The 23,061-nt window shown below is 43.4% G+C and overlaps 1 protein-coding gene and 1 pseudogene across 2 annotated transcripts; both read left to right on the top strand.

Annotated features, from left to right (window-relative positions):
• The window catches only part of LOC132899792 (potassium voltage-gated channel subfamily G member 4-like), a 42,432-nt pseudogene that overhangs the window by 14,368 nt on the left and 5,003 nt on the right, over nt 1–23,061 (top strand).
• LOC132899184 (uncharacterized) lies at nt 3,662–12,658 on the top strand. 2 transcript variants are annotated; one of them, XM_060940885.1, is made up of 4 exons: nt 3,662–5,466; nt 5,664–5,705; nt 5,806–5,878; nt 12,438–12,658. In XM_060940885.1, the coding sequence occupies exons 1-4, from the start codon at nt 5,014–5,016 to the stop codon at nt 12,494–12,496; spliced, it is 627 nt and encodes a 208-aa protein (XP_060796868.1). In that variant the 5' UTR covers nt 3,662–5,013; the 3' UTR covers nt 12,497–12,658. The 2 variants fall into 2 exon arrangements, with proteins under 2 accessions (XP_060796868.1, XP_060796869.1); XM_060940886.1 differs by having other exon boundaries at nt 5,811–5,878.

The raw sequence follows: 23,061 nt of genomic DNA on the forward strand, positions 1-23,061 counted from the left end.
GGGCCTTTCTGTGTGGAGTTTGCATGTTCTCCCCGTGTCCGCGTGGGTTTCCTCCGGGTGCTCCGGTTTCCCCCACAGTCCAAAGACATGCAGGTTAGGTTAAATGGTGACTCTAAATTGACCGTAGGTGTGAATGTGAATGTGAGTGTGAATGGTTGTCTGTGTCTATGTGTCAGCCCTGTGATGACCTGGCGACTTGTCCAGGGTGTACCCCACCTTTTGCCCGTAGTCAGCTGGGATAGGCTCCAGCTTGCCTGCGACCCTGTAGAAGGATAAAGCGGCTAGAGATGATGAGATGAATCTATAATCTATGAAAGTTTAACTTTTTGAATGGAATTATGGAAATTAAACAACTTTTCCATGATATTCAAATTTTTTGGAAAGGGTCTGTATATACAGTGAATATTGAGGTATTTCACCTGACGTCACAGGGTCACGTGATGCCCCGGTGTCCGCCATTTTGGACGGCAAGCTAGCTAATGTCAACAACAGTAGCTGGTATGTTACTGTAGCAATGTTTACGTTCAGTCATTTGGATGACTGTTAAAACCTTTCAGTCTCAAGTTTTTCCTTTACTGGATTTACTAGTTTACTGAGCTAGCGTGTGCTGGCTCCCGGCTTGCTGGCTAGCGCGCGCTGGCTCCCGGCTTGCCGGCTAGCGCGCACTGGCTCCCGGCTTGCCGGCTAGCGCGCGCTGGCTCAGTAAACTAGTAAATCCAATAAAGGAAAAACTTGAGACTGAAAGGTTTTAACAGTCATCCAAATGACTGAACGTAAACATTGCTACAGTAACATACCAGCTATGATGTTGTTGACATTAGCTAGTGCTAACAGCTAGTTGCTAATACACTGCTACAACTACACCGACCCTAATAATACAGTTCTTAGTCATTGCCTGGTAACAGCAAATTTATAACGGGCCATGTCTCAACAGACTAAGAAGTTATTTCAATGACATTTAATAATATTTTGTTTATCCTGAGGACCGAAAGTAAATGAAAATGTGAACAAACCTTAGCTGTAATAAGATGGCGACCACCGGCTCCAGGGACGACCCGCTGATGTAGGCATGTTACCCAGCCTGACACAAAATATTTGTAGGCATCCAAACTCTTATACGCTTTCAGATCAATACCTGTGTATGGCGATGGGTTTTTAATGACATAGGTATACAGATCATGTGGGCCGAAGTCAGGTAAAGACAAGGGCTTCGTGTACTTCCGTACGTCAGTGAACAATCCTGGTGGAAGCAGGTAAACGTCGTTCTCTAAGCCTGCTAACCTCAATTTTTGCAAATACCTCTCCCTCTGCTTGCCCTGTAAATGCCCTACGTCGCTGGATAGTGAAGGTGTTTTCTGCATCTCGCTCCTTTTTCTTTTATGTTTTTCGTTTGTTGCCTTCCTCGCATACAAACTGATTCGAGCCGTGCCATCCAAAATGGCAGCATCACATGACTTGGTCACGTGAGTGAAATACCTCAATAGCCAGGTAAACTGAGGGAATGTAAGTGGCCACTTAAGACAGCTTAAAGCTCATAGGCAACGGTTTTAATTTTATGCACATTTGAAACTTTATATGTTAAACCCTCTGTAATTTTCTTCTGGTCCCAAGAAGTATTGTTAATACGTAATAATTAAAATAAGTTGGCGCGGATCGTGGCAAATTTCTGTTCGGCTATTTTCGTGACCACTCAGTGCATGACGTCATTTAAGCCAAACAAACCACTTGAGTTGAGTCCACCCTGGTGAAAAATAAATGTGCTAAGTGTACTAAAATTTAGCATACTTTTGTGTACTTGAAGCCACACTAATCATCAATATACTTCAAGTGTGTTTGATTAGTTAACTTGAGGCATGCTATTTTGAAACAACTAATTTTGTACTAAATATATTTTAATTGTAATTAAATTGTAGAAAAGTGCAACTTGAAGTGTATTTAGTGTACTTTTATGTGCTAAATTACACATCCTTCACTTAAAGTATATTTTAGTATAATATATTTCTATAAAGTTTAAAATAGTATAATTATTTTAAAGTGTGTTAAAAGTGTTAGCGTGAAAGCGTGATGTTAGTATACTTTTTATATATTCATGAGACCGACCCAAATGACTAGAATTTAGCCCCTAACTGAAGCTACTTCAGTCCGAGTGAATCACTCTTAAATTAATCTGTAGTGTTCCTCCACAGAGCAGGCCATTCAATTAAATGAATGTAGCAGACGCATGATTCCTCAAATGCAATACTTTTTAAGAATTCATTTCAATATAAAAATATATTTAAAAACATGCAAATGTAGCTCCAGTATAACTTGTATGAATTGGGCCTCAAGAGGCAGCAGTGTAGCAATGCGACATAGGCTCAGTCCACCTAACCCCACAAACCAAACAAATAATCACAGCACTCTACAGCAAAAGCCAAATAAAAAATAAAAAATAAAAACACACCCAAATAATACACTCAATAAGACCTGTTACAAGAGACACCCAAATGAAAATAACCCACAGCCAACAAAAAACAAGATATGCATGTAAGCCAGTACACTTGCCTCCCCCTTAGATGTAATTACCCAAGCCAGTACTGAGAGATTACAGTGCAATATAAAAAAAAAAAAACCCACAAATTATCTAAAATCAAAATGGACTTATCGGACAATACAAACAAACACAAAACAAACAAACGGACACACAGACAAACAAACCAACACTCAAGCACAGCACAATTAATGCAAGACACAGACGACACTATTCACCCTCACAAGTAGGAGACACGTCACCATGCACACACAACATAGACACCAAACATACCACAAACACACCAAGCCGCCATACAATGGCCCACAGGAAAAGTGGAGAGCAGCGGCCTTAGATTAAGACCCATAAAGGTAGTTTAGAAACGTTAAGCCAAGTAGCAGAAGATGGCAGTAGAAAGCAGCAACCGCATGCAGCATACGGTATGTAGCAAGCCGAATCGAAATAGCAAAGCAACAACAGCGAAGCAGCAGCCAACAAGTTTCTGTGGCGGTGCGTTTTGAGCTTACGACCAGGAAGCACTATAGTCGTCCCACACAACACAACCTCGAACTCGAAAATATTAACCTCGAATCTCAAGGTCCACTTTCAAGCGTAAGAGCCCTTGACGAACATCCAGCATACCTGTCTCCACACAAACGTGAGCTGCAATCACGCCGCCTGTGCCTTAAAAAGACCAACTGCACTGATGGCTAAATTAATGCCACGCCCCCGTTCTCACCTCCATTGCGCTTCGTCCTACCACATTTACAAAAAGTACAATTTGTGTAAGTACATTTTCAATGTACTATTGAAAATATGAATATACTTTAAATACAATAAAGTACATTTATTTTTCACCAGGGCACTTCCGTTTACTTACTTACTGCTTGAGTGCAGACATGCGTTCAGGAATTTCCAAAGAAAAAACATGCCTTATTGTTGTGCAGTGAACTGTAACAACGGGACCGGTTCAGGAAGAAGTTTTTACCTTTTACCAAGAGAGGAGAAGAGGCAGAGTGGATTGACTTTTTCCGAAAGAGGAGAAGAGGCGGAGCGAGAGGGTTGGCTTTTTTCCAAAAAAGGAGAAGAGGCAGAGCGAGTAGGTTCGCTTTTTTCCGAAAAAGGAGAAGAGGCGGAGAGAGTGGATTGTGTGTGTGAAGCCAGAGGGTTGTTTTTTTCCAGAAGAGGAGACGAGGCAGAGAGAGTGGATTGTGCGCGTGAAACAAAATCAAGCAGTCAAAGAAGAAATGGAGCAGCAATGCTCAAGCAAAAAGGAGAAGATTGGAGGTAAACATTTTTACTTTTGCTTCCAATTGACAAGTCAAGAATCCTGAGGGATCCTGTACAATCATTGTGGAAATGAGACAAAGGGATATTTCCTTGCTTAGAGTCGGCTATAAATAGTGTAATGCCGTGGATGGCTGGCAGGCTAATGTGGCCTACCGGCGCACTGTCAAGTAATTATTACCTATATCCACTAGGGAGGGTGGTTTAATTATTCTTCAAAAGGGCTCTTATTTAGTATTACGATGAAAGTAGGAATTTATCATAATTACCAGGATAAATCATTTGGTCGTGAGTCTTATTGAGGTCCGGGGTCACCGCGATCAGAGTCAGCCAAGTCGCTGTCCGATTCCGAGGCTGCACTGTCAAACCAGTGAGCCATATTCACCGATTGCTTCGCAATGGCCATAGGTTCATACTGGTTTCACCTCTCGATATTTAATTTGGAGAGTTCCTACTTCAAAATCGCTATCACTTTCCGACATTTTACACAGCCTCTCATGACCAAAGTCCGTACATGTATGCTCGGTTAGCAAGTAAACACAGAACTGCTCCCAGTCTGTTTGGCTTAAATGATGTCACGATGACAGTCCCCTGGTGGTGAAAGTGCGCATAAGTGAGATATAAACAAACCTTTGGAAATTGGGCAAAACAGTATATTTTAACCGTTTTATTCAATTTTAGGGTGCAAATTAAACATTAGGAAAATTGAATTCGCTTTTTGGGTCATTCTTCTAGACAATAAAGTTGATATTCTACGTTTCACCTCGGACCATTGCCTATGACCTTTAATACCGAGATAACGATAAACAAAGACTGCAAGAGCTGCATGTCTATAATATAAAGTCAGTAACCAAGGGCGGCTGGTGCATAAGGGCGATTGGGCGACGCACTGCCAAAACAAAAAAAAAAGGGTTTTTTTCTTTTTTTAAAACAAAACTTTCACCAGTGCTGCTCAAGGCCGTTTTAATCTGTCTCTGGATATCATTGTCCAATCAGGGTGGTCTTGCTTCTAGAGTACCGCCCCTTTTGGGATGATTTCAGTCACGCTGAAAATCGCCCAAGAGTTCACTGATAGAGTCCCATGTTAATATATATTTTTTCTCCTGACTGACACTTCAATGCAATCTCTATGGGTTCCGGGGGGCTTGCCCTAACATGCTTATGTCACTGCGAAGTGCAGCAAAGCTGCGTTCGATCCGCTCAGTTTCTGAGGTGAGATGGATGCGGAAAGCAATTCAGTGCGGTCCTTAAAAGAAGTTCCATTTAGTCAGCGATCAAATCGAGCTAAATTGGCAACAAAACAAGCTGGACCCCCCTCGACCAAATCTAAACATAAAACAAATTTTGACAAGGGGGGGAAATCATATACTCGAGGTTTTACTTCAACATGGTCCCAGCGCAAATCCTGGCGAGCTGGCTGCAAGGACGCCTCAGCGGTTTTCTGCTACCCCTGCTTACTTTTCCACCCTGGAGGTGGCTCCACGGACAACACTGCTTGGATGGTCACTGGAGTTTCGGATATGCATCATTTGTCGGAGAAAATAAAAAAACGTGAGTCATCAAAGATTCACATGGGCAGCTGCCTGAAATTTTCGGCTTTTGGGAGAGTGAACATCGCTACACAACCGGATGAGGGCTACAGGCTAGCAGTTCGCCGCCACAACGATGAGGTGAGCAAGAACAGGCACATATTAAACCCATAGACATATAAACATAGACACCGCATTCTGCGTAGAATCATATGTCATCCTCGCCGCCATATTGGATGTGGCAAAGTGGAGATTCTTCAACCGTCTCTGGTATAGCGTCTAGACAGTAGCCTCATAAAGATGCCTCATTCATGTGCTGCGTTTAACTGTACCAACAGGTTTACCGTCCAAACGAGATCACATGGGATTACCTTTCACAGGTGAGACTGGAAAAATACTTTTCATTGTATTTGGTCATTATAACGTAATTTTACGAACAGATTTTTCTGACTTTGTGGCTAATATGAAGGATTTTGACAGAGCAGGTCAGACAGTCAGGATCAGAGAGGGAGCCGTTCCTTCAGTCTTCAGTTTCCCAGCTCATCTCCACCAGGTAGGTGTATAGTTATAAGCAGTGAGAATTAGATAATACAGTGCCACACTATGATGAACGTTTTTGAACGTATGATGAATGTTTTTAACCTTTCTGAATGTGAAGGAATCAGTGATGTATTTTGTTTTGGTATGACGTTAGAACCTGGCCGAACTCAGTTTGGCGGTCATTCAGCTCACTTTATTCAATGAGAGTAGGTCTGTGTGGTGACTCAATAAATAAAACAGTAAATTTTTATTTTCATTCACTATTTCCAGTTTTTCCACTATTTCCATCATTTATCATATTCAGTCTTGTAGGTTGGTTATTGTGGCCTCAGGTTTTGGTAGCTTGCTACGGTATGCTGACTGATTAGCTTACCTGAGCTATCTATCGCGTATCTGTCGCTAGTTTGCAGTGTACAGGGTATTTCACACACTATTTATAACCATCACATTAAAAGTTATGTGTGTTGTTTTGATGCCTGTTTGTTTCCCAAATATATACGTGTGTGTCTTAATGGGTGAATAAAAGGCATCGAGTTAAATATTATTGTAGAAAGGGACTTTATGAAGTTCAGTCCATTTACTTGCATTGGTTTACGGAGAAGATTTGCCACATCAAATATGGCGGACGCTCTGACGTATCCCAGCAACGGGGCCACCAGTTCAATGCGACGTCTATGTTTATATGTCTATGATTAAACCGGCTCACCCAATGCGTGAAATTTTGTGGAGTGTTCGAGTTAGCTCTACGAGGCAAAGATGAAACTGAGGGCTCCAGTCACCGTGGTGTTTTTATGTGTTTGGTTGACTACTGACTTGCTACCTAGGTCAATTTACTTCAGTCCTGTGGACATTTATGGACCGTGTAGACATAATTGGGGAAAATTGCCCCCCCTGAAAAAAAATACACTGTCAGTAACTGCAATAGGAGCTCCAGAGTCTAAGAGACTGGGAGAACGATCCGATGATTGTGTGAGTTGCACATGAACAAGTCCTATAATAAGTCTTAGTTCCCAAGACTCAGGGGATTTCAAGCAGATTTTCTTCAGAGCCGTTGCAAAAATCAACATTTCTCACAGACCTATCCAGCTGCTATCGAAAAGATCAAAGCGAGGCTCACCCCCAAAACAGCATGTGTTCCATGTGCATACACAGGGTATAGTAAGTACAGGGATACCCTATTAATGAATACAAGCAGTAGCTGGACAGCTGACCCATGTGTGTACGCAGTAAACCTGCTGCAGCATCTTATCATTTTTGGCTTGTGAACGTGTGTTAATGATACCATAAACATAAAAGGATGGCACACACCCTTTACATGTAGTCTGTAGTGCAGTCCAGGAATACAGTATGTTGTTATGTCGATGCATGAAGTTCCCACACCCTGTTAAAAGCCAACAGGACTCGCCCAGTGTAGGGACGGACTGCCATGCCGTAGCCATAGTAAATTCCCTTTTACTGTACAGCACTGAACACACCAATCCCTGTACTCGATGCCATGTTCTATCTCTGCCCATTCTTCTGACTTCCTGTAATGGTATTGGATACAGAGATGATACCGGATACCAAATACAGTGATGTCATGACTGTGCTTTAAACCCGCGGCGGAATCGAAATTCCTTCTCTCTGGTGGTTGGTTTCCATGCTTGAAAGAGTCAAGTCAAGTCAAGTCAACCTTATTGTCAAATATGCTATACATGCTCGACATACAGCACAGATGAAATTTCAGTCCTCTCTGACCCATGGTGCAAACAGGCAATGCAATAAATAAAAATAAAAATAGAATAATTGAAAAAACAAACAATATAAACAGTATAAATACTCTAGATAGGAACTAGACATAGACTAAACACTCAGACAAACAATATAAACAGTATAAATAAACAGTATAAACACTAGATAAGAACTAAACATAGACTAAACACTCAGACAATATAAACAGTGTAAACACTAGATAAGAACTAGACAAAGACTAAACACTCAGACAATATAAACACTCTAGATAAGAACTAGACTAAACACTCATATGTTAGGGTTTTGCTGGGATTCAAACCTGGTTCACTGGTGTGATAATCCAGCAAACCCCCACTAGAATGACTCAAATGCAGAGGCATGAGGTGGAAGTAGAAAAGTATCAAAAGGTTTATTTACAATATATACAATCCACGGCAAAAAACAAAAGTAATCCAAAAGCTCAGAAGATAAAGGGAAAATAAAAAATATCCAAAAGTTCAAAGTCCAAAAATAAGAAAAGAAAAGGCAAAAATGCAAATGCTCAGAAGATCCAAAAAACAGTAAATACTAAGTCCAAAAGTCCAAAAAGCAAAGCAAAGTGCAAAACCAAAAAGACAAAGGCAAGGAACACGGTACAGAGGAAACTGGAGCTAAACATAACAGCACAAAGACTCCGTGACAAGAGGACTGAACTCAGGGGTATAAATACACAAACTAATTAAGGACAGGGCGGGGCAGGAAACAGGCAATAAGACAAAAACAAAACACAGAACACAGTGGTGACCTCTAGAGGCCAAAACAAACATGACCAGAAAAGGAAATAACAGCGGCCTCTAGAGGCCAAAACAGTCCCAGTCCTAACAGGACCCCCCCCCCCCCAGGAGCGTCTCCTGACGTTCCCAGGATGATCAGGATGGGCCGAATGGAAGTCCCGACAAAGTTCTTTGTCTAGTATGTCCCGAGCTGGGACCCAGCAGTGCTCCTCAGGGCCATAGCCCTCCCAGTCCACAAGATATTGGAGACCCCTGCGAACCCAGCGGGAGTCCAGCAGGCGGCGCACGGTGAAAACAGTCTGACCCTGGAAGATGCGGGGGGGCGGGGGGTTCCTAGGGGCAGGGGCATATGTGGACGTCAGTACGGGCCGCAACAGGGAAACATGGAATGTGGGGTTGATCCTTAGCGTACATGGTAACTGGAGCCGGTAGGAGACAGGGTTAACTCTGCGTACAACCTTGAAGGGGCCAATGTAGCGAGGAGCAAGCTTGCGGTTCTCCACCCGCAGCGGAAGGTCCTTGGTGGACAGCCAAACCCGCTGCCCAGGGCAGAAAGTGTGGGCAGGTCTCCTATGGCGGTTGGCCTGAGTCTGGTTGGTACTGGAGGTCTGGATGAGTGTCCTTCTGACCTTGCTCTAGGTCTTGCGACACCGTCTCACGTATTGGTTGACCGAGGGCACCCCAGCGTCCTCTGCCGGGGAATAGGCAGAGGATGCAGGAGACCCTGAGGACGCTGTCGCGGGTTCTTGGTTCTGGTGCAGACCTCACAGGACAGGACGAATGACCTTACTTCCTTCTCCATGTTAGGCCACCAGAAGCATCTTTTCAAGAAGTCCAGGGTCCTCCGAGCTCCCGGGTGGGCGGTGAGAGGGGAAGAGTGACCCCACTGGAGAACCTTGGCCCGGGCTTGACGAGGGACGTACAGGAGGCCCGGTGGCCCCGTCCCAGGATCAGGGTCCCGGCGTTGAGCTTGTCGAACGGTCTCCTCAATACCCCAGCAGACAGGAGCCACAATCCGGGATACAGGGATGATAGGCCCAACTTCACTCTCCCTGTTGTTTGGTGAGAACAGCCTGGAGAGCGCATTCGGTTTGGTGTTCTTAGAGCCCGGGCGGTATGATAGGGTGAAATTGAAACGGCTGAAAAACAAAGCCCACCTAGCCTGTCGTGGGTTCAGCCTCTTGGCTTGCTGGAGGTACTCCAGGTTCTTATGGTCCATCCACACCAGGAATGGATGTTGCGCTCCCTCCAGCCAGTGCCTCCACTCCTCAAGGGCTCTTTTAACCGCTAGCAGTTCCCGATCCCCCACATCATAGCGGGACTCCGCAGGGCTCAGGCGGTGGGAGAAGTAAGTGCAGGGGTGCAGATTCCCTTCCGAGCGTTGAGAGAGCACCGCGCCGACACCACTGTCCAAGGCATCCACCTCCACGATGAATGGTTGGAAGGTGTCCGGGAGAACCAGAATAGGTGCCATGCAAAAGCGGTGTTTGAGGTCATTAAACGCCTTTTCCGCCTGAGGGGACCAGACATACAGTAGCAGCAATTTAATTTTTCCCGTTCCAACCGCACGCCATGCGACTGCCATGCGACTGCCATGCAGTTCCCAGCTGAACGCCAGGGGGCTGCCATGAATGGCTCAGACCCCCCTTCCTCCCCTATTTTAATTCTAAACACGCCCATTCATTCGATTCCACGGTGTCGCCATTAGATGGCGCTTCTCTCATAAAAAAAAAATCTTGAAATGTTATGTGAAGCTTGCTGTCCTGCACTTCCCGATTTCAGTGAGAAAGTAGCTGTAGAATAGATACATAAATGTGAGGTAAATTTTACCCAATTTAAGTATTTCATAGCTTTTTATTTCAGTTATTTTATACTCAATATATGGAATTAAATCTACCCCAAACAAGTCAATGCAAATTGTTACCTCAGATTTATTGGGTAAATTCTATATGGTAGGTTACTTTTTCAGTGCAGGAGCAGACGAAACTGCGGGTCTTGGTAGTCTGGTGGTTACTGCACATGTCCTGTACCGGTAACTCCTGAAACATGGTTCGATTCTTGCCTTGGGTTTACTTGCTCAAAAATAAATATTTAAAAAAAAATGACTCTTGCAATGAAGCACTGTGCACTTTTTAGTGTTACATGTAGGTCCTTGTATCATCCGATCATTCAAGTATTCCATTAAATCTGAAAAAAAACACTCAATGTTTTGTTTTCCTGTTTTTCTGTATGACCAAAAAATGAGGGATGGGTTTGTTTTCCTTTTTCCAACTCAAAACAGAACAAATAATAAACAGGGAAACCAAAACAAAATAATAACTCTAATTTACGATTATTGATTTTCTCTATTCCCCACACTACATTAGTCTTCCCATGATCCTCAGCGACAGTCCATCATCATCTCTGCATCTATGAAACAGAAAAATTGCATGTGCATGTATATATGAAGTAATTTATTCATACATCCTATTCATTTAATATATTAAGCTGTTAATGTTAAGCTGATGATCTCTTAATTATTATTATCTCAATATAATAGTAATCTGTACTCGAGTTGAGGGGGGATGGGGGGGATGCCATCCCCCCTGGAATAAAAAATGGTCAAAATCATCCCCCCTCTAAAATGGGCATCCCCCCTCCCTTCCCTTGAGCAATTTTATCAATAAATGTGGACATTACTTCTATTTAACATTGGAATTAGAAATGCCATTCCACGTACTGTAGCTTTGCTGAAACTGAGCATACAGTAAGCTACCGTGAGAGAGGGTACGCGCAAGCGAAGCGTTTGAGGAGGTGACATTCAGTTGGAGTTCCGTTATTTTTTATTTAATTTGGCGTCAGTGACAGCAGCGGATTGCAGCATCATGGCCAAGCAGAGTGGACAGCAAGACCTAGGCAAGTTCGGATTTAAGATCGCAAGAAAAAACATGGGGCGGCACGGTGGTGTAGTGGTTAGTACTGTCACCTCACAGCAAGAAGGTCCTGGGTTCGAGCCCCGGGGCCGGCGAGGGCCTTTCTGTGTGGAGTTTGCATGTTCTCCCCGTGTCCGCGTGGGTTTCCTCCGGGTGCTCCGGTTTCCCCCACAGTCCAAAGACATGCAGGTTAGGTTAACTGGTGACTCTAAATTGAGCGTAGGTGTGAATGTGAGTGTGAATGGTTGTCTGTGTCTATGTGTCAGCCCTGTGATGACCTGGCGACTTGTCCAGGGTGTACCCCGCCTTTCGCCCGTAGTCAGCTGGGATAGGCTCCAGCTTGCCTGCGACCCTGTAGAAGGATAAAGCGGCTAGAGATAATGAGATGAGATGAGATGAGAAAAAAACATTTCAGGAGGTAAGTCAAGAGTTACGAATATCAGTCACACTTTCTGTGAGCCCACCACTATCATGCTGTAAAGTTACCGATATGTAGCCTAATTTGTGGGCAGCGGATAACAACACAGCTATCATAATGAATGTTAGTTTGGAGTCTATCCAGCTATCGATAGCTTACTCAGGTTCATGTTAGCTTTGATTTCTTGTATAAGGCCATTAATTTAATCAGCCTGGATGTTCGTTTGTTATTCTTCAGGCAACAAAAAGTGTTATTCAAGACAGGAAGGCTAAAATAAATGACACTAGCAGTTTTGAAGGCTTCATTGCCTCATTAAAGAGCCGGTCACAACATGTAAAGCAGAGCAGGATTGGTGTAGGACTTGGCAAAGTGTCTGCTAAAATGCAGCTTTCTTTTTCTTTGTCATAGGCTCTTCTTCTGTCTCCTCAATGGGCCTTTTCCCCTTTCCAAAGAAACTTTCCAAAGATGCCTGCTTTTAACTCATTTTGCTAGCTTGTATCCAGTATGTATCAAAGTGCTGGTATGTATCGAAGCAAAGTATCAAAGTATCCAAGGCAGCTCCTTGGTAACCGTCAATGTTAAGGTGTCACGTGACCTAGATAACAGCAGGAATCAAGGTTATAGAAAGAATCCGGTCATTTTTCAAAGCTCAAATCCTCGTTCAGATAATAAATAAATCAGAAATAACATTATAATTATATTTAATTAAATTATCTTATCCACTGCTCTTTATTCCAGATGACAGTCAGCAGCAACTGCAACACAGTGCGACAGGAGCTGGAGGACCCGGAGTGTGAGACAATACAGGAGCAGGAGCAAGCAGGAGAACCAACAGCTGAAGAGCTAAAGATTTACAATTTACTGTTGCTTGTTTTAGCTTATTGGTTACCTACCTACCTCTGTATTTAATTCAATGTTCCCAATGTTCAGCTTTGAATAAAAATTCTATTGACTTGATATGAAAAGATTCAGTTGTTCATTTACATTGCCTGCTGAGGTTTTAATAAATTATTTACCAAATTATTTAAAAGGAGCCTACCATGACTATGAAGTTGCACTTCAAATTTGTCATCTGCATTTCACCCTAATATGGAGAATGTGGTAGGTATGTCAGCCAGGAGACTGACTAAATATGACACGACATCCACACTGTGCATGTTTTACAGTAAAATACCAGTGTATTATGTTTTTTTACAACAATAAAAAGGGTACACAGTGTGTACTACACACTTTATCAGCACAAAATACTGTATGTCTGGTAAATGAACAAGGTCCACAGACCTACGTTGTATGCAAACCCTCCTAAACCAGTTTCCCACCGACGGACCGACCGATGGGTCGACACGCGACTAAAAATTTCACCATCCCCCCTGGTTTGATTTTACAACTCGACCACTGATAGTAATAATAAATAATGATAACAATAACAACATGGCATTCATTTTGTCGCTTTCAACATATTGTGTCAGACCAACTTTGCTTTTTATTAGAGGACATGAATCAGTGTATCATTCGTTCTTTCTATTTTCAAATGGCAATCAAAAATCAAAAAATGAAAAAGTGACTGGTTATTTTGTTATTTGTTTTTATTTTAACACAAAAAAATGAAAAAATGACTGGTTTTTCATTTTTTTATATGAGCCTAAAATTGAAATGAAAAACAATTTTTTTTTCATTTTTTGATTGCCAATTAAAAATGGAAAGAACGAATGATACACAATCCGTGTATCATTCGTTCTTTTTTTTTTTCAGTAATACGCAATGACTCGGCCAGGCCCTTTCTTTAGTGTAATAAGAGACAGTAGAGAGGTTCATGCCATTTGTCTATTTTTATTAACCGGTACAGTGTAATCACAAAACAGTATCATATTTGAACTGACAAGAGACAGTTACCATATCATTTCCCACTATGCCCTCCTTTGTTCCTAATAACCAGATTTATCACGTTTAATTATTAACAATTATAATAATAATAAATCAATATAAAACTCCGACATCTACAGAAGATTTTCAACAAATAGGGGGCAGGGAAGCTCGCACACAGCAGCGAGTGATCTGTGATGAGATGATTTTGAGAAGCAAAAAAAAAAACGCTCAACACCAGCAAATGTGGATTAAAGGAGAAAATTTCGTTAGGTAAAATCATTTTAGAAATTTTAGAAATCATTACATTCTTGTTTTTTCAATAAAAATAATATTTTTTAACTTTATAATGCTTAGTTACGTGCCGGGGCTCTGTCAGTCATTGATAGCCCAACTAATCACAGCGCTGTGGTTCTTTTCCTGATCCTTGGCATTGTTTTTTTTCTTTCTTTGTTGTTAATATTTTACCATATGTGATAAACACGGTTCATTAAAAAGGCCCAGAGATTTTCACTTCTGCTGCATGCCCCCTCCTCTCTGCAAAAATTGTGTATTCCTCTCAAGGTGCTAATTGTCTCCATTGTATTGTGAACAGCCACTCCACCCCCCACTGAGGTTGCTATTCATGAATGGTAATTTGGTTTTAGGTTACACCTTAATTTCAGTGACAATTTACTCTGCCAAGCTTATACAATGTCAGAGGACAGAGGACTGGAATTAGTGGCCCAAAAAACACAATTTCAGCTTGGAAAAACTACAGACGGTATAACTTCAGGAAGAAAATAAACATTTATTTCACACTAAGAAAAGCAGGCTTGCTACACATGGAGGCTATACAAAGCACAGAGATGTAGCATAGAGTTGTCCCATCTAGTAGTTTCCACATTCCCATGGTGAGTCTTTCCTATGGTACATTTGCCACAGGTGTATCTGTGGCAGCATACACAAAGTTCAGTGCTTCTGTTATTATTGCAGGGTGCACTGTCCTTCCCAAGCCCCATCCTCAATGCTCCACAAGTGCCTGGTCAGCACCCCCATGTTATATTTGGGTTATTATTCCATTATTATTTGAGGCTAGGTTTTGGGCTAGGGGCTAAGGCTAGGGGTTGGGTTAGGGGTGAGCCCAGGTTGGGGTTAGAGCCAGGATTTGGGGTTAGGGTTAGAACTGATCCTTCTTGGTTGCCTTGGTTGTGACGAAGTCTGGTTAGGGTTAGAAACAAAGAGGCTATTTCTCAGGTAACACAATAATTAGGCTTCTTTACACAACAATGGGAGGCAGGTAATGGTACGTTAGACTTATTCACAAATTTGGGGGGGATTTCATTGCAGACTAAAGTCTGCACTTTGGGCCTTCTAGTGTTAAAAATATGCTGTTAACTCAAAACACTTCTTTACGGAGCCGTAGAGTATGGAGCCGTAGAGGGGACATGGTGAATAAAAAAATAACAAAGCGTGGGAACGACTTATAAGGCGTGTGCACGAGATATTAATGCGCGCGCACGAGTTATAGACCCTTTTCACGTGACGTCACGACAAACGTGGCTGCCATTTTGGACATGTACTACCAGTAGTTTACCACAGCCAGCATTGAGGAACGGCAGCAAAGAAAGTGTTTATTTTCAGCAAGACTTCCATCATGCCACTATATTGTTGTGCACCTGGATGTAGTAACCATCAACAAACAAGGCAAGGGTTATCATTTTATCGGATCCCGACGGAGAAGATGGATAGCGGCCATAAACAGGAAAGCTTGGCAGCCCTCAGCATACCAGCGCTTGTGTAGTGACCACTTTGTTGGAGGTAAGACGAATAAAATTAGCCAGAAAAGGCATTACATTGCTGTTAACATTCTGTGGCGGCGAGTGTGTAACCAAATAGGCTAAAATAACCCATTGTAACCTCTTTGTTCTTCTGTAGTAGCTATTAGCTAACGACATTAGCTAGCGTTGTGTTCCTTTGCTGTTGGTAGACTGTAGGACAGATCAGAGGCAGTGTCCTACAAACAGCGCTTAATTTGAGGGGGAGCAAGCCGGAGCGCGCTCCGGAACCTCGGGCATTGGCTCCGGCAGCTATTTACACTGGATCCGGTGATCCGACACCTCTTTTGACTATGTAACAAAAAAAAAACAAAATAATTAAATTAAAAAAATGCAAGTTTATTTAGTGTTAATGTCTGATTTTGATATCTGTCTTGTTGGTGATTTCTCTCATGAAACGACATCCACAAAATATCTGCAGATGAACTTAATTTGCAGTGTTATTACAAAACATGCCCAGAAGCGCAGCGCCGCGCCCCCTCTTTTTTTCCGCACCGGAGCCGCTCATCCTCTGCGCTCCGGGACCTCTCACTTTACAAATTAAGCACTGCCTACAAATAAGTGTTCAAAACAAGAGGAACATGTATTTGTCTCTTAAATCCAGGCCGTTCCCTGTAATCTGTAACACTGGGTTGGAGAAAGTAATGGCAAATAGTGAGTGCACAAACCGTAGAAGGTAAACTGTACACAGCGCCAGGGCAGTGTGATGGTATGTCTACTTTTAGATTGTGTTAGCTTATCAATGAACACACTCGTCACTCGACGAGTTTCACGTCTTTACGACGGATACTTAAATGCGTGTTAGGTATTATTGTTGCAGTCTAAGCAGTCATTGTAGCAGCTAGATGAGCAAGAACTGAAAGGGTCTGTGCCATAAACCGTTATTTCTGTACGGCGTTGCTAATGTGTCGTTACTGTTGTTATTTCTCCCTCTGCTCGCCCTGTAAATGCCCTACGTCGCTGGATAGCGAAGGTATTTTCTGCATCTCGCTCCTTTTTCTTGTATGTTCTCCATTTGTCGCCTTCCTCGCATTCAAACCAATTCAAGCCGAAGTCCGCTACATGTCCAAAATGGTGGTCGCGTTTACGAAGGTCACGTGACTGAAAAGGGTCTATAACCCGTGCGCACGCTTTGCGTTAAGGCGTGCGCTCGGGTAGTTAAAAGTGAGGGGACGAGTTACAAATCATTCCCTCGCTTTCATTAAGGCGTGTGCACGAGATATTAATACGTGCGCTCGAGTTATAAAGGCGTGCGCACGGGTTATTAAAAAGTGAGGGAACGTCTTAAAACGCCTTCCCTCGGTTTATATCCAAGGCGTGGGAATGATATCCTATGTCGTTCCCTCGACTTATTAAAATATTCCCACAATATCCTTGTTTTCGTTGATCTCGTTGCCTACACACACACGTACACACAGGCTGTAGCTCACCATGGTAGCTCCGGAAATACTAGACGCTATTTTATTCTATTTTAATATTGGACTCAGATACACAGAAATCCTTGATGCACTTGCATCCCAACATGGCTTTATTATAAGTCTGAGACACCTCAAGAGAGTTCTGAGAGAGAATGGGCTTCGCCGGGAGGTGTCTCAGACTTATAATAAAGCCATGTTGGGATGCAAGTGCATCGAGGATTTCTGTGTATCTGAGTCCAATATTAAAATAGAATAAAATAGCATCTAGTATTTCCGGAGCTACCATGGTGAGCTACAGCCTGTGTGTACGTGTGTGTGTAGGCAACGAGATCAACGAAAACAAGGATATTGTGGGAATATTTTAATAAGTCGAGGGAACGACATAGGATATCATTCCCACGCCTTGGATATAAACCGAGGGAAGGCGTTTTAAGACGTTCCCTCACTTTTTAATAACCCGTGCGCATGCCTTTATAACTCGAGCGCACGTATTAATATCTCGTGCACACGCCTTAATGAAAGCAAGGGAACGATTTGTAACTCGTCCCCTCACTTTTAACTACCCAAGCGCACGCCTTAACGCAAAGCGTGCGCATGGGTTATAACTCGTGTGCGCGCATTAATATCTCGTGCACACGCCTTATAAGTCATTCCCATGCTTTGTTATTTTTTTATTCACCATGTCCCCTCTACGGCTCCGTACTTCTTATTCATTGCAAAACGTTTATTTCAGCGCTGTATACAGGTATTGAGCACACAATGTGACCGCTTTTATGCGATAGCCTAATAATAATAGAACAACCCGAAAATTGCAGGGTAACCCCAGACCTGCGCAAGTGATGCACTACTGGCAAAAGAGCCAGCGACGTATGAAAAAAACCCACACCTTGGACCAAATACATATTATTTTCGGCACGCTGCTCCACCAGTCTGTAATGGTATTTTTCATATGATTACATTACGGTGTAAATGTGGTCTTGAGAAAAAAAAACATGTTTGCAGACCTTTTGTTAAAATTGCTAAAAGTGATGTTGTAATATTAATATGTAATAAAAAATAATAATAATATCAGACACAGTGGTGTAGTGGTTAGCACTGTCGCCTCACAGCAAGAAGGTCCTGGGTTCAAGACAAGGGCCTTTCTGCGTGGAGTTTGCCTGTTGTCCGCATGGGTTTCCTCCGGGTGCTCCGGTTTCCCCCACACTCCAAAGACATGCAGGTTAGGTTAACTGGTAACTCTAAATTGAGTGTGAATGGTTGTCTGTGTCTATGTGTCAGCCCTGTGATGACCTGGCGACTTGTCCAGGGTGTACCCTGCCTTTTGCCCGTAGTCAGCTGGGATAGGTTCCAGCTTGCCTGCGACCCTGTAGGACAGGATAAAAGCGGCTAGAGATAATGAGATGAGATATCAGACATTATGATCTTAGAAAACGCTTTAGTGACGAACAGTTACAGACAGTAATATGTCGTGATATTATATTATAAAATATTATTTTTCATTAGGCTATATATTAAATTATATATTAAATTTATCTTCTAAAATAACAGACTGTACTCATATCACAACCGGTTTATTTCACCATTGGAGATCAGATCACACAAGACATGCATTACATGACTCATTTTAAGGATTTAAGTAGGCTATTTAAAAGCAATGCCAGCAGGATTTTGTGGCTCAGGTGGATAAGGCGCCACACCATAAATCCGGGGACCCGGGTTTGATTCCGGCCTGCAGTAATTTTCCGAGCCCTCCCTGTTTTTCTCCTGCTCATTTCTACACTGTTCTAAATGAGTTTGGATGTCTGTAAACCAATCAGGATGCTTTTTGTCGAGCATGCGCTACATGAACAGGCACACACACAGGCTCCCTCGCGCACTCCGTCATATGCGCGATGCAGACATTAATGTTTCGCGTGCACGCACTTGCTCTAGATTCCGGGAGATATTCTCCAATTTGCGGGCATCAGGGAGCCACTATCAATATGCGGGAGACTCCCGGAACTTCCGGGAGACTTGGGATGTCTGCACTCATGGATTAAAGCAAAAAAAAAAAAATTCATCTGACTGAAAAAAAAAAGCTCCATGTCGTTGGCCCCTACCACATCAGCGATGCGTCAAATTTTAAACGCCGTGTTGTCCATTATCCCCTCGGCCCCTACTTATAGTACATTTACATAATTTTAACAATGACTAAAGCTAAGGCAAGACTTTACCATTGTCATTACTGGCTATAAATGATGAAACATCAAGTTTTCAGCGCAAAGTGCAAATTTATTTCAACAATACTTTAGTAATGCACAACAGTGGTTAAGAGAAAAGTGCAAGTGCAGTCGAACTTGAACCATGCTTTCAAAAGAGTGGAACAGAAAGAACTTGCAAGAAAAGTAAAGTGAAAGTTCACTTTTTCTGCTTCTTCGCAGTGAAGCTAAAGTCATCTAGTTTTTTGCCATTGCTTCCATAGACTTTTTTTATGGCAAACTACACAAAAGCACACACCTGCCATTTTCATCTTTTTGCACCATGAACTAAATGGCTTGCCACTATCGCCCATTTCATTTAGCCAAGCCCATCTCCACTTATTCTTTACCGTTTTGTCGATGTCTGACACATCTGTGCTTTCATTTAAAAGAAGCGCGTCCATGCTGGCAAAACCGAAAGTAATTTGACGCGCTCTAGTGATGGAAATCGAAAGGCCTATATCTGGTGGCCTTATACGCAGTACTCAAGTTGGGGGGGATGTAGGGGGAGGCATCCCCCTTCTGAAATAAAAATCTCAAATCATTCCCCTTATAAAACAGCCATCCCCCCATCACATCCCTTGTGCCATTTTACCGATTAATGTGGAAATTAGCCTACTATTATTTTAACAAATATTACTATTTCAACATTAAAGGCTTTGCGCAGTGATAGCCTACATGTAGCCAGATAAAAAAGACGCATATTTATTTATTCGGTTGCACCTCTCATTCACACCTATACGGAGGTTTCAGTCACTGAAAACAGCTACTTTTGCAAACTCTGGGCAGAGTGGAGATTTCTGAAAACTCCATCTTCAGACACGAGTGTAAATCGGGAAAACGAAGCAGCAGTGGGCAAGAGGGCGCGCGTGAATATAATGAGTCATAGGTATGAATCTTTCACCGAATGCCAATTGTCCCGGTTCTTCATGAAATCGCACGTGCACGCACAAATTCATCAGATTAACTTTCAAATAACTGTTCTTGTGCACTTGTGACACCGGAGCCACTTTCCTGAATTTTGAGCTTCGGAGTATTGGCTTCTTTATCTATTTAATCAATGAACTTATTTGTCACATACATTAAATTACTAATGTAAACCATTAGTAGCCTATTTAAGCAATCGCTGTTTTCTCCACTGTTTTCCGACCTTTTGTGTTTAGTGAATGAGACACTTCATTACACTCCACTGACCGACTTCCAATTCCGGACTTTTTTGAAAATGTAAAATATAGGCCTACGAGATGTTTTTTGGGACTTAATTCACATTGGTCCTTCACTATTAATTTTTGAGACTGACGAGGCACTAAATACTGTGGAATTATTTTCTCCTTACTATGAAGTTTGACATCTTAAAGTGTCGGGAAATCTTGCAGCCCGACTCCGCAGCTTCCAATGTTTAAGCGAACTGCTGAAACCATAATGTTTAAAGATTAAATCGTAGGCTAATCAAACAAAAGAAAAATACAGCCTTTCCAGAACGTTGTCTGCCGAAGCCTGTTTAACCTACAAAAGGCTTAATAGCATAGGTCTTGCTGCGGCTTCAACTTTTCACCTGATCACCTTTCAGTAGGCAAATATCATTATTACTACTACTATTACAACAAAAGGCCTAGTATTAGACAAGTAGTTGCCTAGTAGTAGGACAGCCAAATAGTTTCATCAGTGGCCTACGCCGAGCCTCCCTGGGACTAGACAGTAGCGGAGGCTGTATTTATTTATTTATTTATTTATGCCTATGCTGCACTAGACAGTGTTTATGTAGAGAGCATGCACACTTCAATCAATCAATCTATCTTTTATTTCAATTATATATAAACATATTCAAACTTGCTGTATGAGCGCATTAAAATCTTATGGCTTTTTAACTCATGGTGAAACTCCTCCGGGTTGAATTAACTCACTGAAATCAGCTGTTCTCAGCATTTGATAAACCTGCTTTGTGAAACGGACAATCACTGCGCCTCCCCATGGAAAAATGAGGGATAGCAGCTGGTTTTCACACAAGCTGCTTAGGGGCGTCACCAGTCAGGACTGCATTGACTACGTCATTGTGGGGGATAAATTATCTGCACGGACCAATCGGCAGACAGTCACGAACCAGTCAGGGGATGGCCAAGGGCCTGCTGAGGGCCAGTCACAGAAACGTGGAACAAATTCAATGGCTGCCACTGTAGGAACCACCAGTCCTTTTGGTGAGGTCCGACATAGGTGCTGCTACGGAGCTGAAGTTCCTGATGAACTTGCGGTAGAAGTTAGCGAATCCTAAGAACCACTGAACCTCCTTAACGGACTTGGGAGTAGGCCAGTCCCGGATGGCCAGGGTCTTGGCTGGGTCCATTTGGAGTTGCCCCGTTCGTATGATAAATCCCAGGAAGGAGACCTCGGGGACATGAAACTTGCATTTCTGGGCTTTAGCAAACAGATTATTCTGTAAAAGTCTCTGGAGGACATGGTGGTGGTGCTCCTGTAAGGTCTTGGAGAATATCAGGATGTCGTTGAGGTAGACGAAAACGTATTGATTAATCATATCCCTCAAGACATTGTTGATAAGGGCCTGAAAAACAGCTGGTGCATTGGTGAGTCCGAAGGGCATGACCTGGTACTCGTAGTGCCCTGACGGGGTGTTAAAGGCAGTCTTCCACTTGTCTCCCTGTCGGATATGGACGAGATGGTATGCGTTCCGTAAGTCCAACTTGGTGAAGATGGTGGCGCCTTGGAGCAGGTCGAATGCTGTGGACATCAGCGGAAGGGGATAGCGGTTGCGCACGGTGATCTTGTTCAGGCCCCTATAATCAATACATGGCCGGAGCCCCCCATCCTTCTTGCCGACAAAGAAGAAGCCGGCACCAGCGGGTGATGTGGAGGGTCGAATGAACCCAGAGGCCAAGGCCTCCTTGATATACTCCTCCATGGCCTTGCGTTCTGGCTGAGAGAGGGAAAACAGTCTGCCATGAGGAGGGGTAGTCCCAGGGATCAAGTCGATGACACAGTCATAGGCACGGTGCAGAGGGAGAATGGCGGCCCTGCTCTTACTGAAAACTTCCTTGAGATCCCAGTACTCTGTGGAAACTTGAGATAACTCGGTGAGATCAGGAGGCTCGGCAGGAGACACAGGAGAGCTAGAGAGCAGACAAGAGGCATAGCAAGCAGGACCCCACTCCACAACCTGGCTAGTGACCCAGTCTATACGAGGGTTGTGGCGGGTAAGCCAAGGAAGACCTAGAATAACTGGGAACTCAGGTGAAGGAATCAGGTGCAGGGATATTTCTTCCTTGTGACCTTGAGACTGGAGGAAGACTGGAGAAGTAACTTGGGTGACTCTTCCATCACCTAACGCTTGGCCATCGAGGGCAGACACAGACTTCCGGACTTCAAGAGGCGCAGTCGGGACATTGATGCTTTGGGCGAAATGGATATCCATAAAGTTTCCAGCCGCCCCTGAGTCTAACAAGGCTTGACAAGAGTGGACGGACTCACCCCAGGAGATGGAGACCGGGATGTAGATTCCTTGGCCAGGGAGTCCGGGAGAGAGGGTAGGCCCCGTCACAACCCTCCCTCGGCTGGACGGGGCGGTCCTTTTCCCAAGAGCTCGGGACATGATGCTCGGAAGTGACCAGGCTTGCCACAGTAGATGCAGCACTTGTCCCTCCTTCTGCGCTCCCTCTCGGCTACGGAGAGACGAGTACGGCCAACTTGCATGGGCTCTGGACAGTCACTGGAGGAAGTAGACGGGCTCCAGGTAGAGGCAGGGAGGCCAGGGAGGCTCAGGACTTGGCAGCGTTCTCTCATCCTGTTGTCAAGGTGAGTAGAATGTAAGATCAGAGTTTCGAGGTCACTTGGGCATCCGATAGAAGCCAGATCGTCTTTGATGGGGTCAGACAGACCATGGTGGAAGGCTGACACCAGGGCAGTCTTGTTCCATCCACTTACTGCTGCGAGGGTCCGGAATGAGATGGCGTAGTCTGCAACGCTTCCCTCCTGTCGGACAGACATGAGCTTCCTGGCTGCATCTTTACTGATGTCT

Source organism: Neoarius graeffei, chromosome 15, assembly GCF_027579695.1.
Source record: "Neoarius graeffei isolate fNeoGra1 chromosome 15, fNeoGra1.pri, whole genome shotgun sequence".
Lineage (NCBI taxonomy): Eukaryota > Metazoa > Chordata > Actinopteri > Siluriformes > Ariidae > Neoarius > Neoarius graeffei.

What these genes read in the sequence shown, in the direction of transcription:
- LOC132899184 (XM_060940885.1), top strand. Translation starts at nt 5,014, where the DNA reads ATGGATGCGGAAAGCAATTCAGTGCGGTCCTTAAAAGAAGTTCCATTT. An exon ending in CATGGGATTACCTTTCACAG is followed by an intron (nt 5,706 to 5,805) that starts GTGAGACTGGAA and finishes GGATTTTGACAG; the next exon opens with AGCAGGTCAGACAGTCAGGA. An exon ending in TCCCAGCTCATCTCCACCAG is followed by an intron (nt 5,879 to 12,437) that starts GTAGGTGTATAG and finishes TCTTTATTCCAG; the next exon opens with ATGACAGTCAGCAGCAACTG.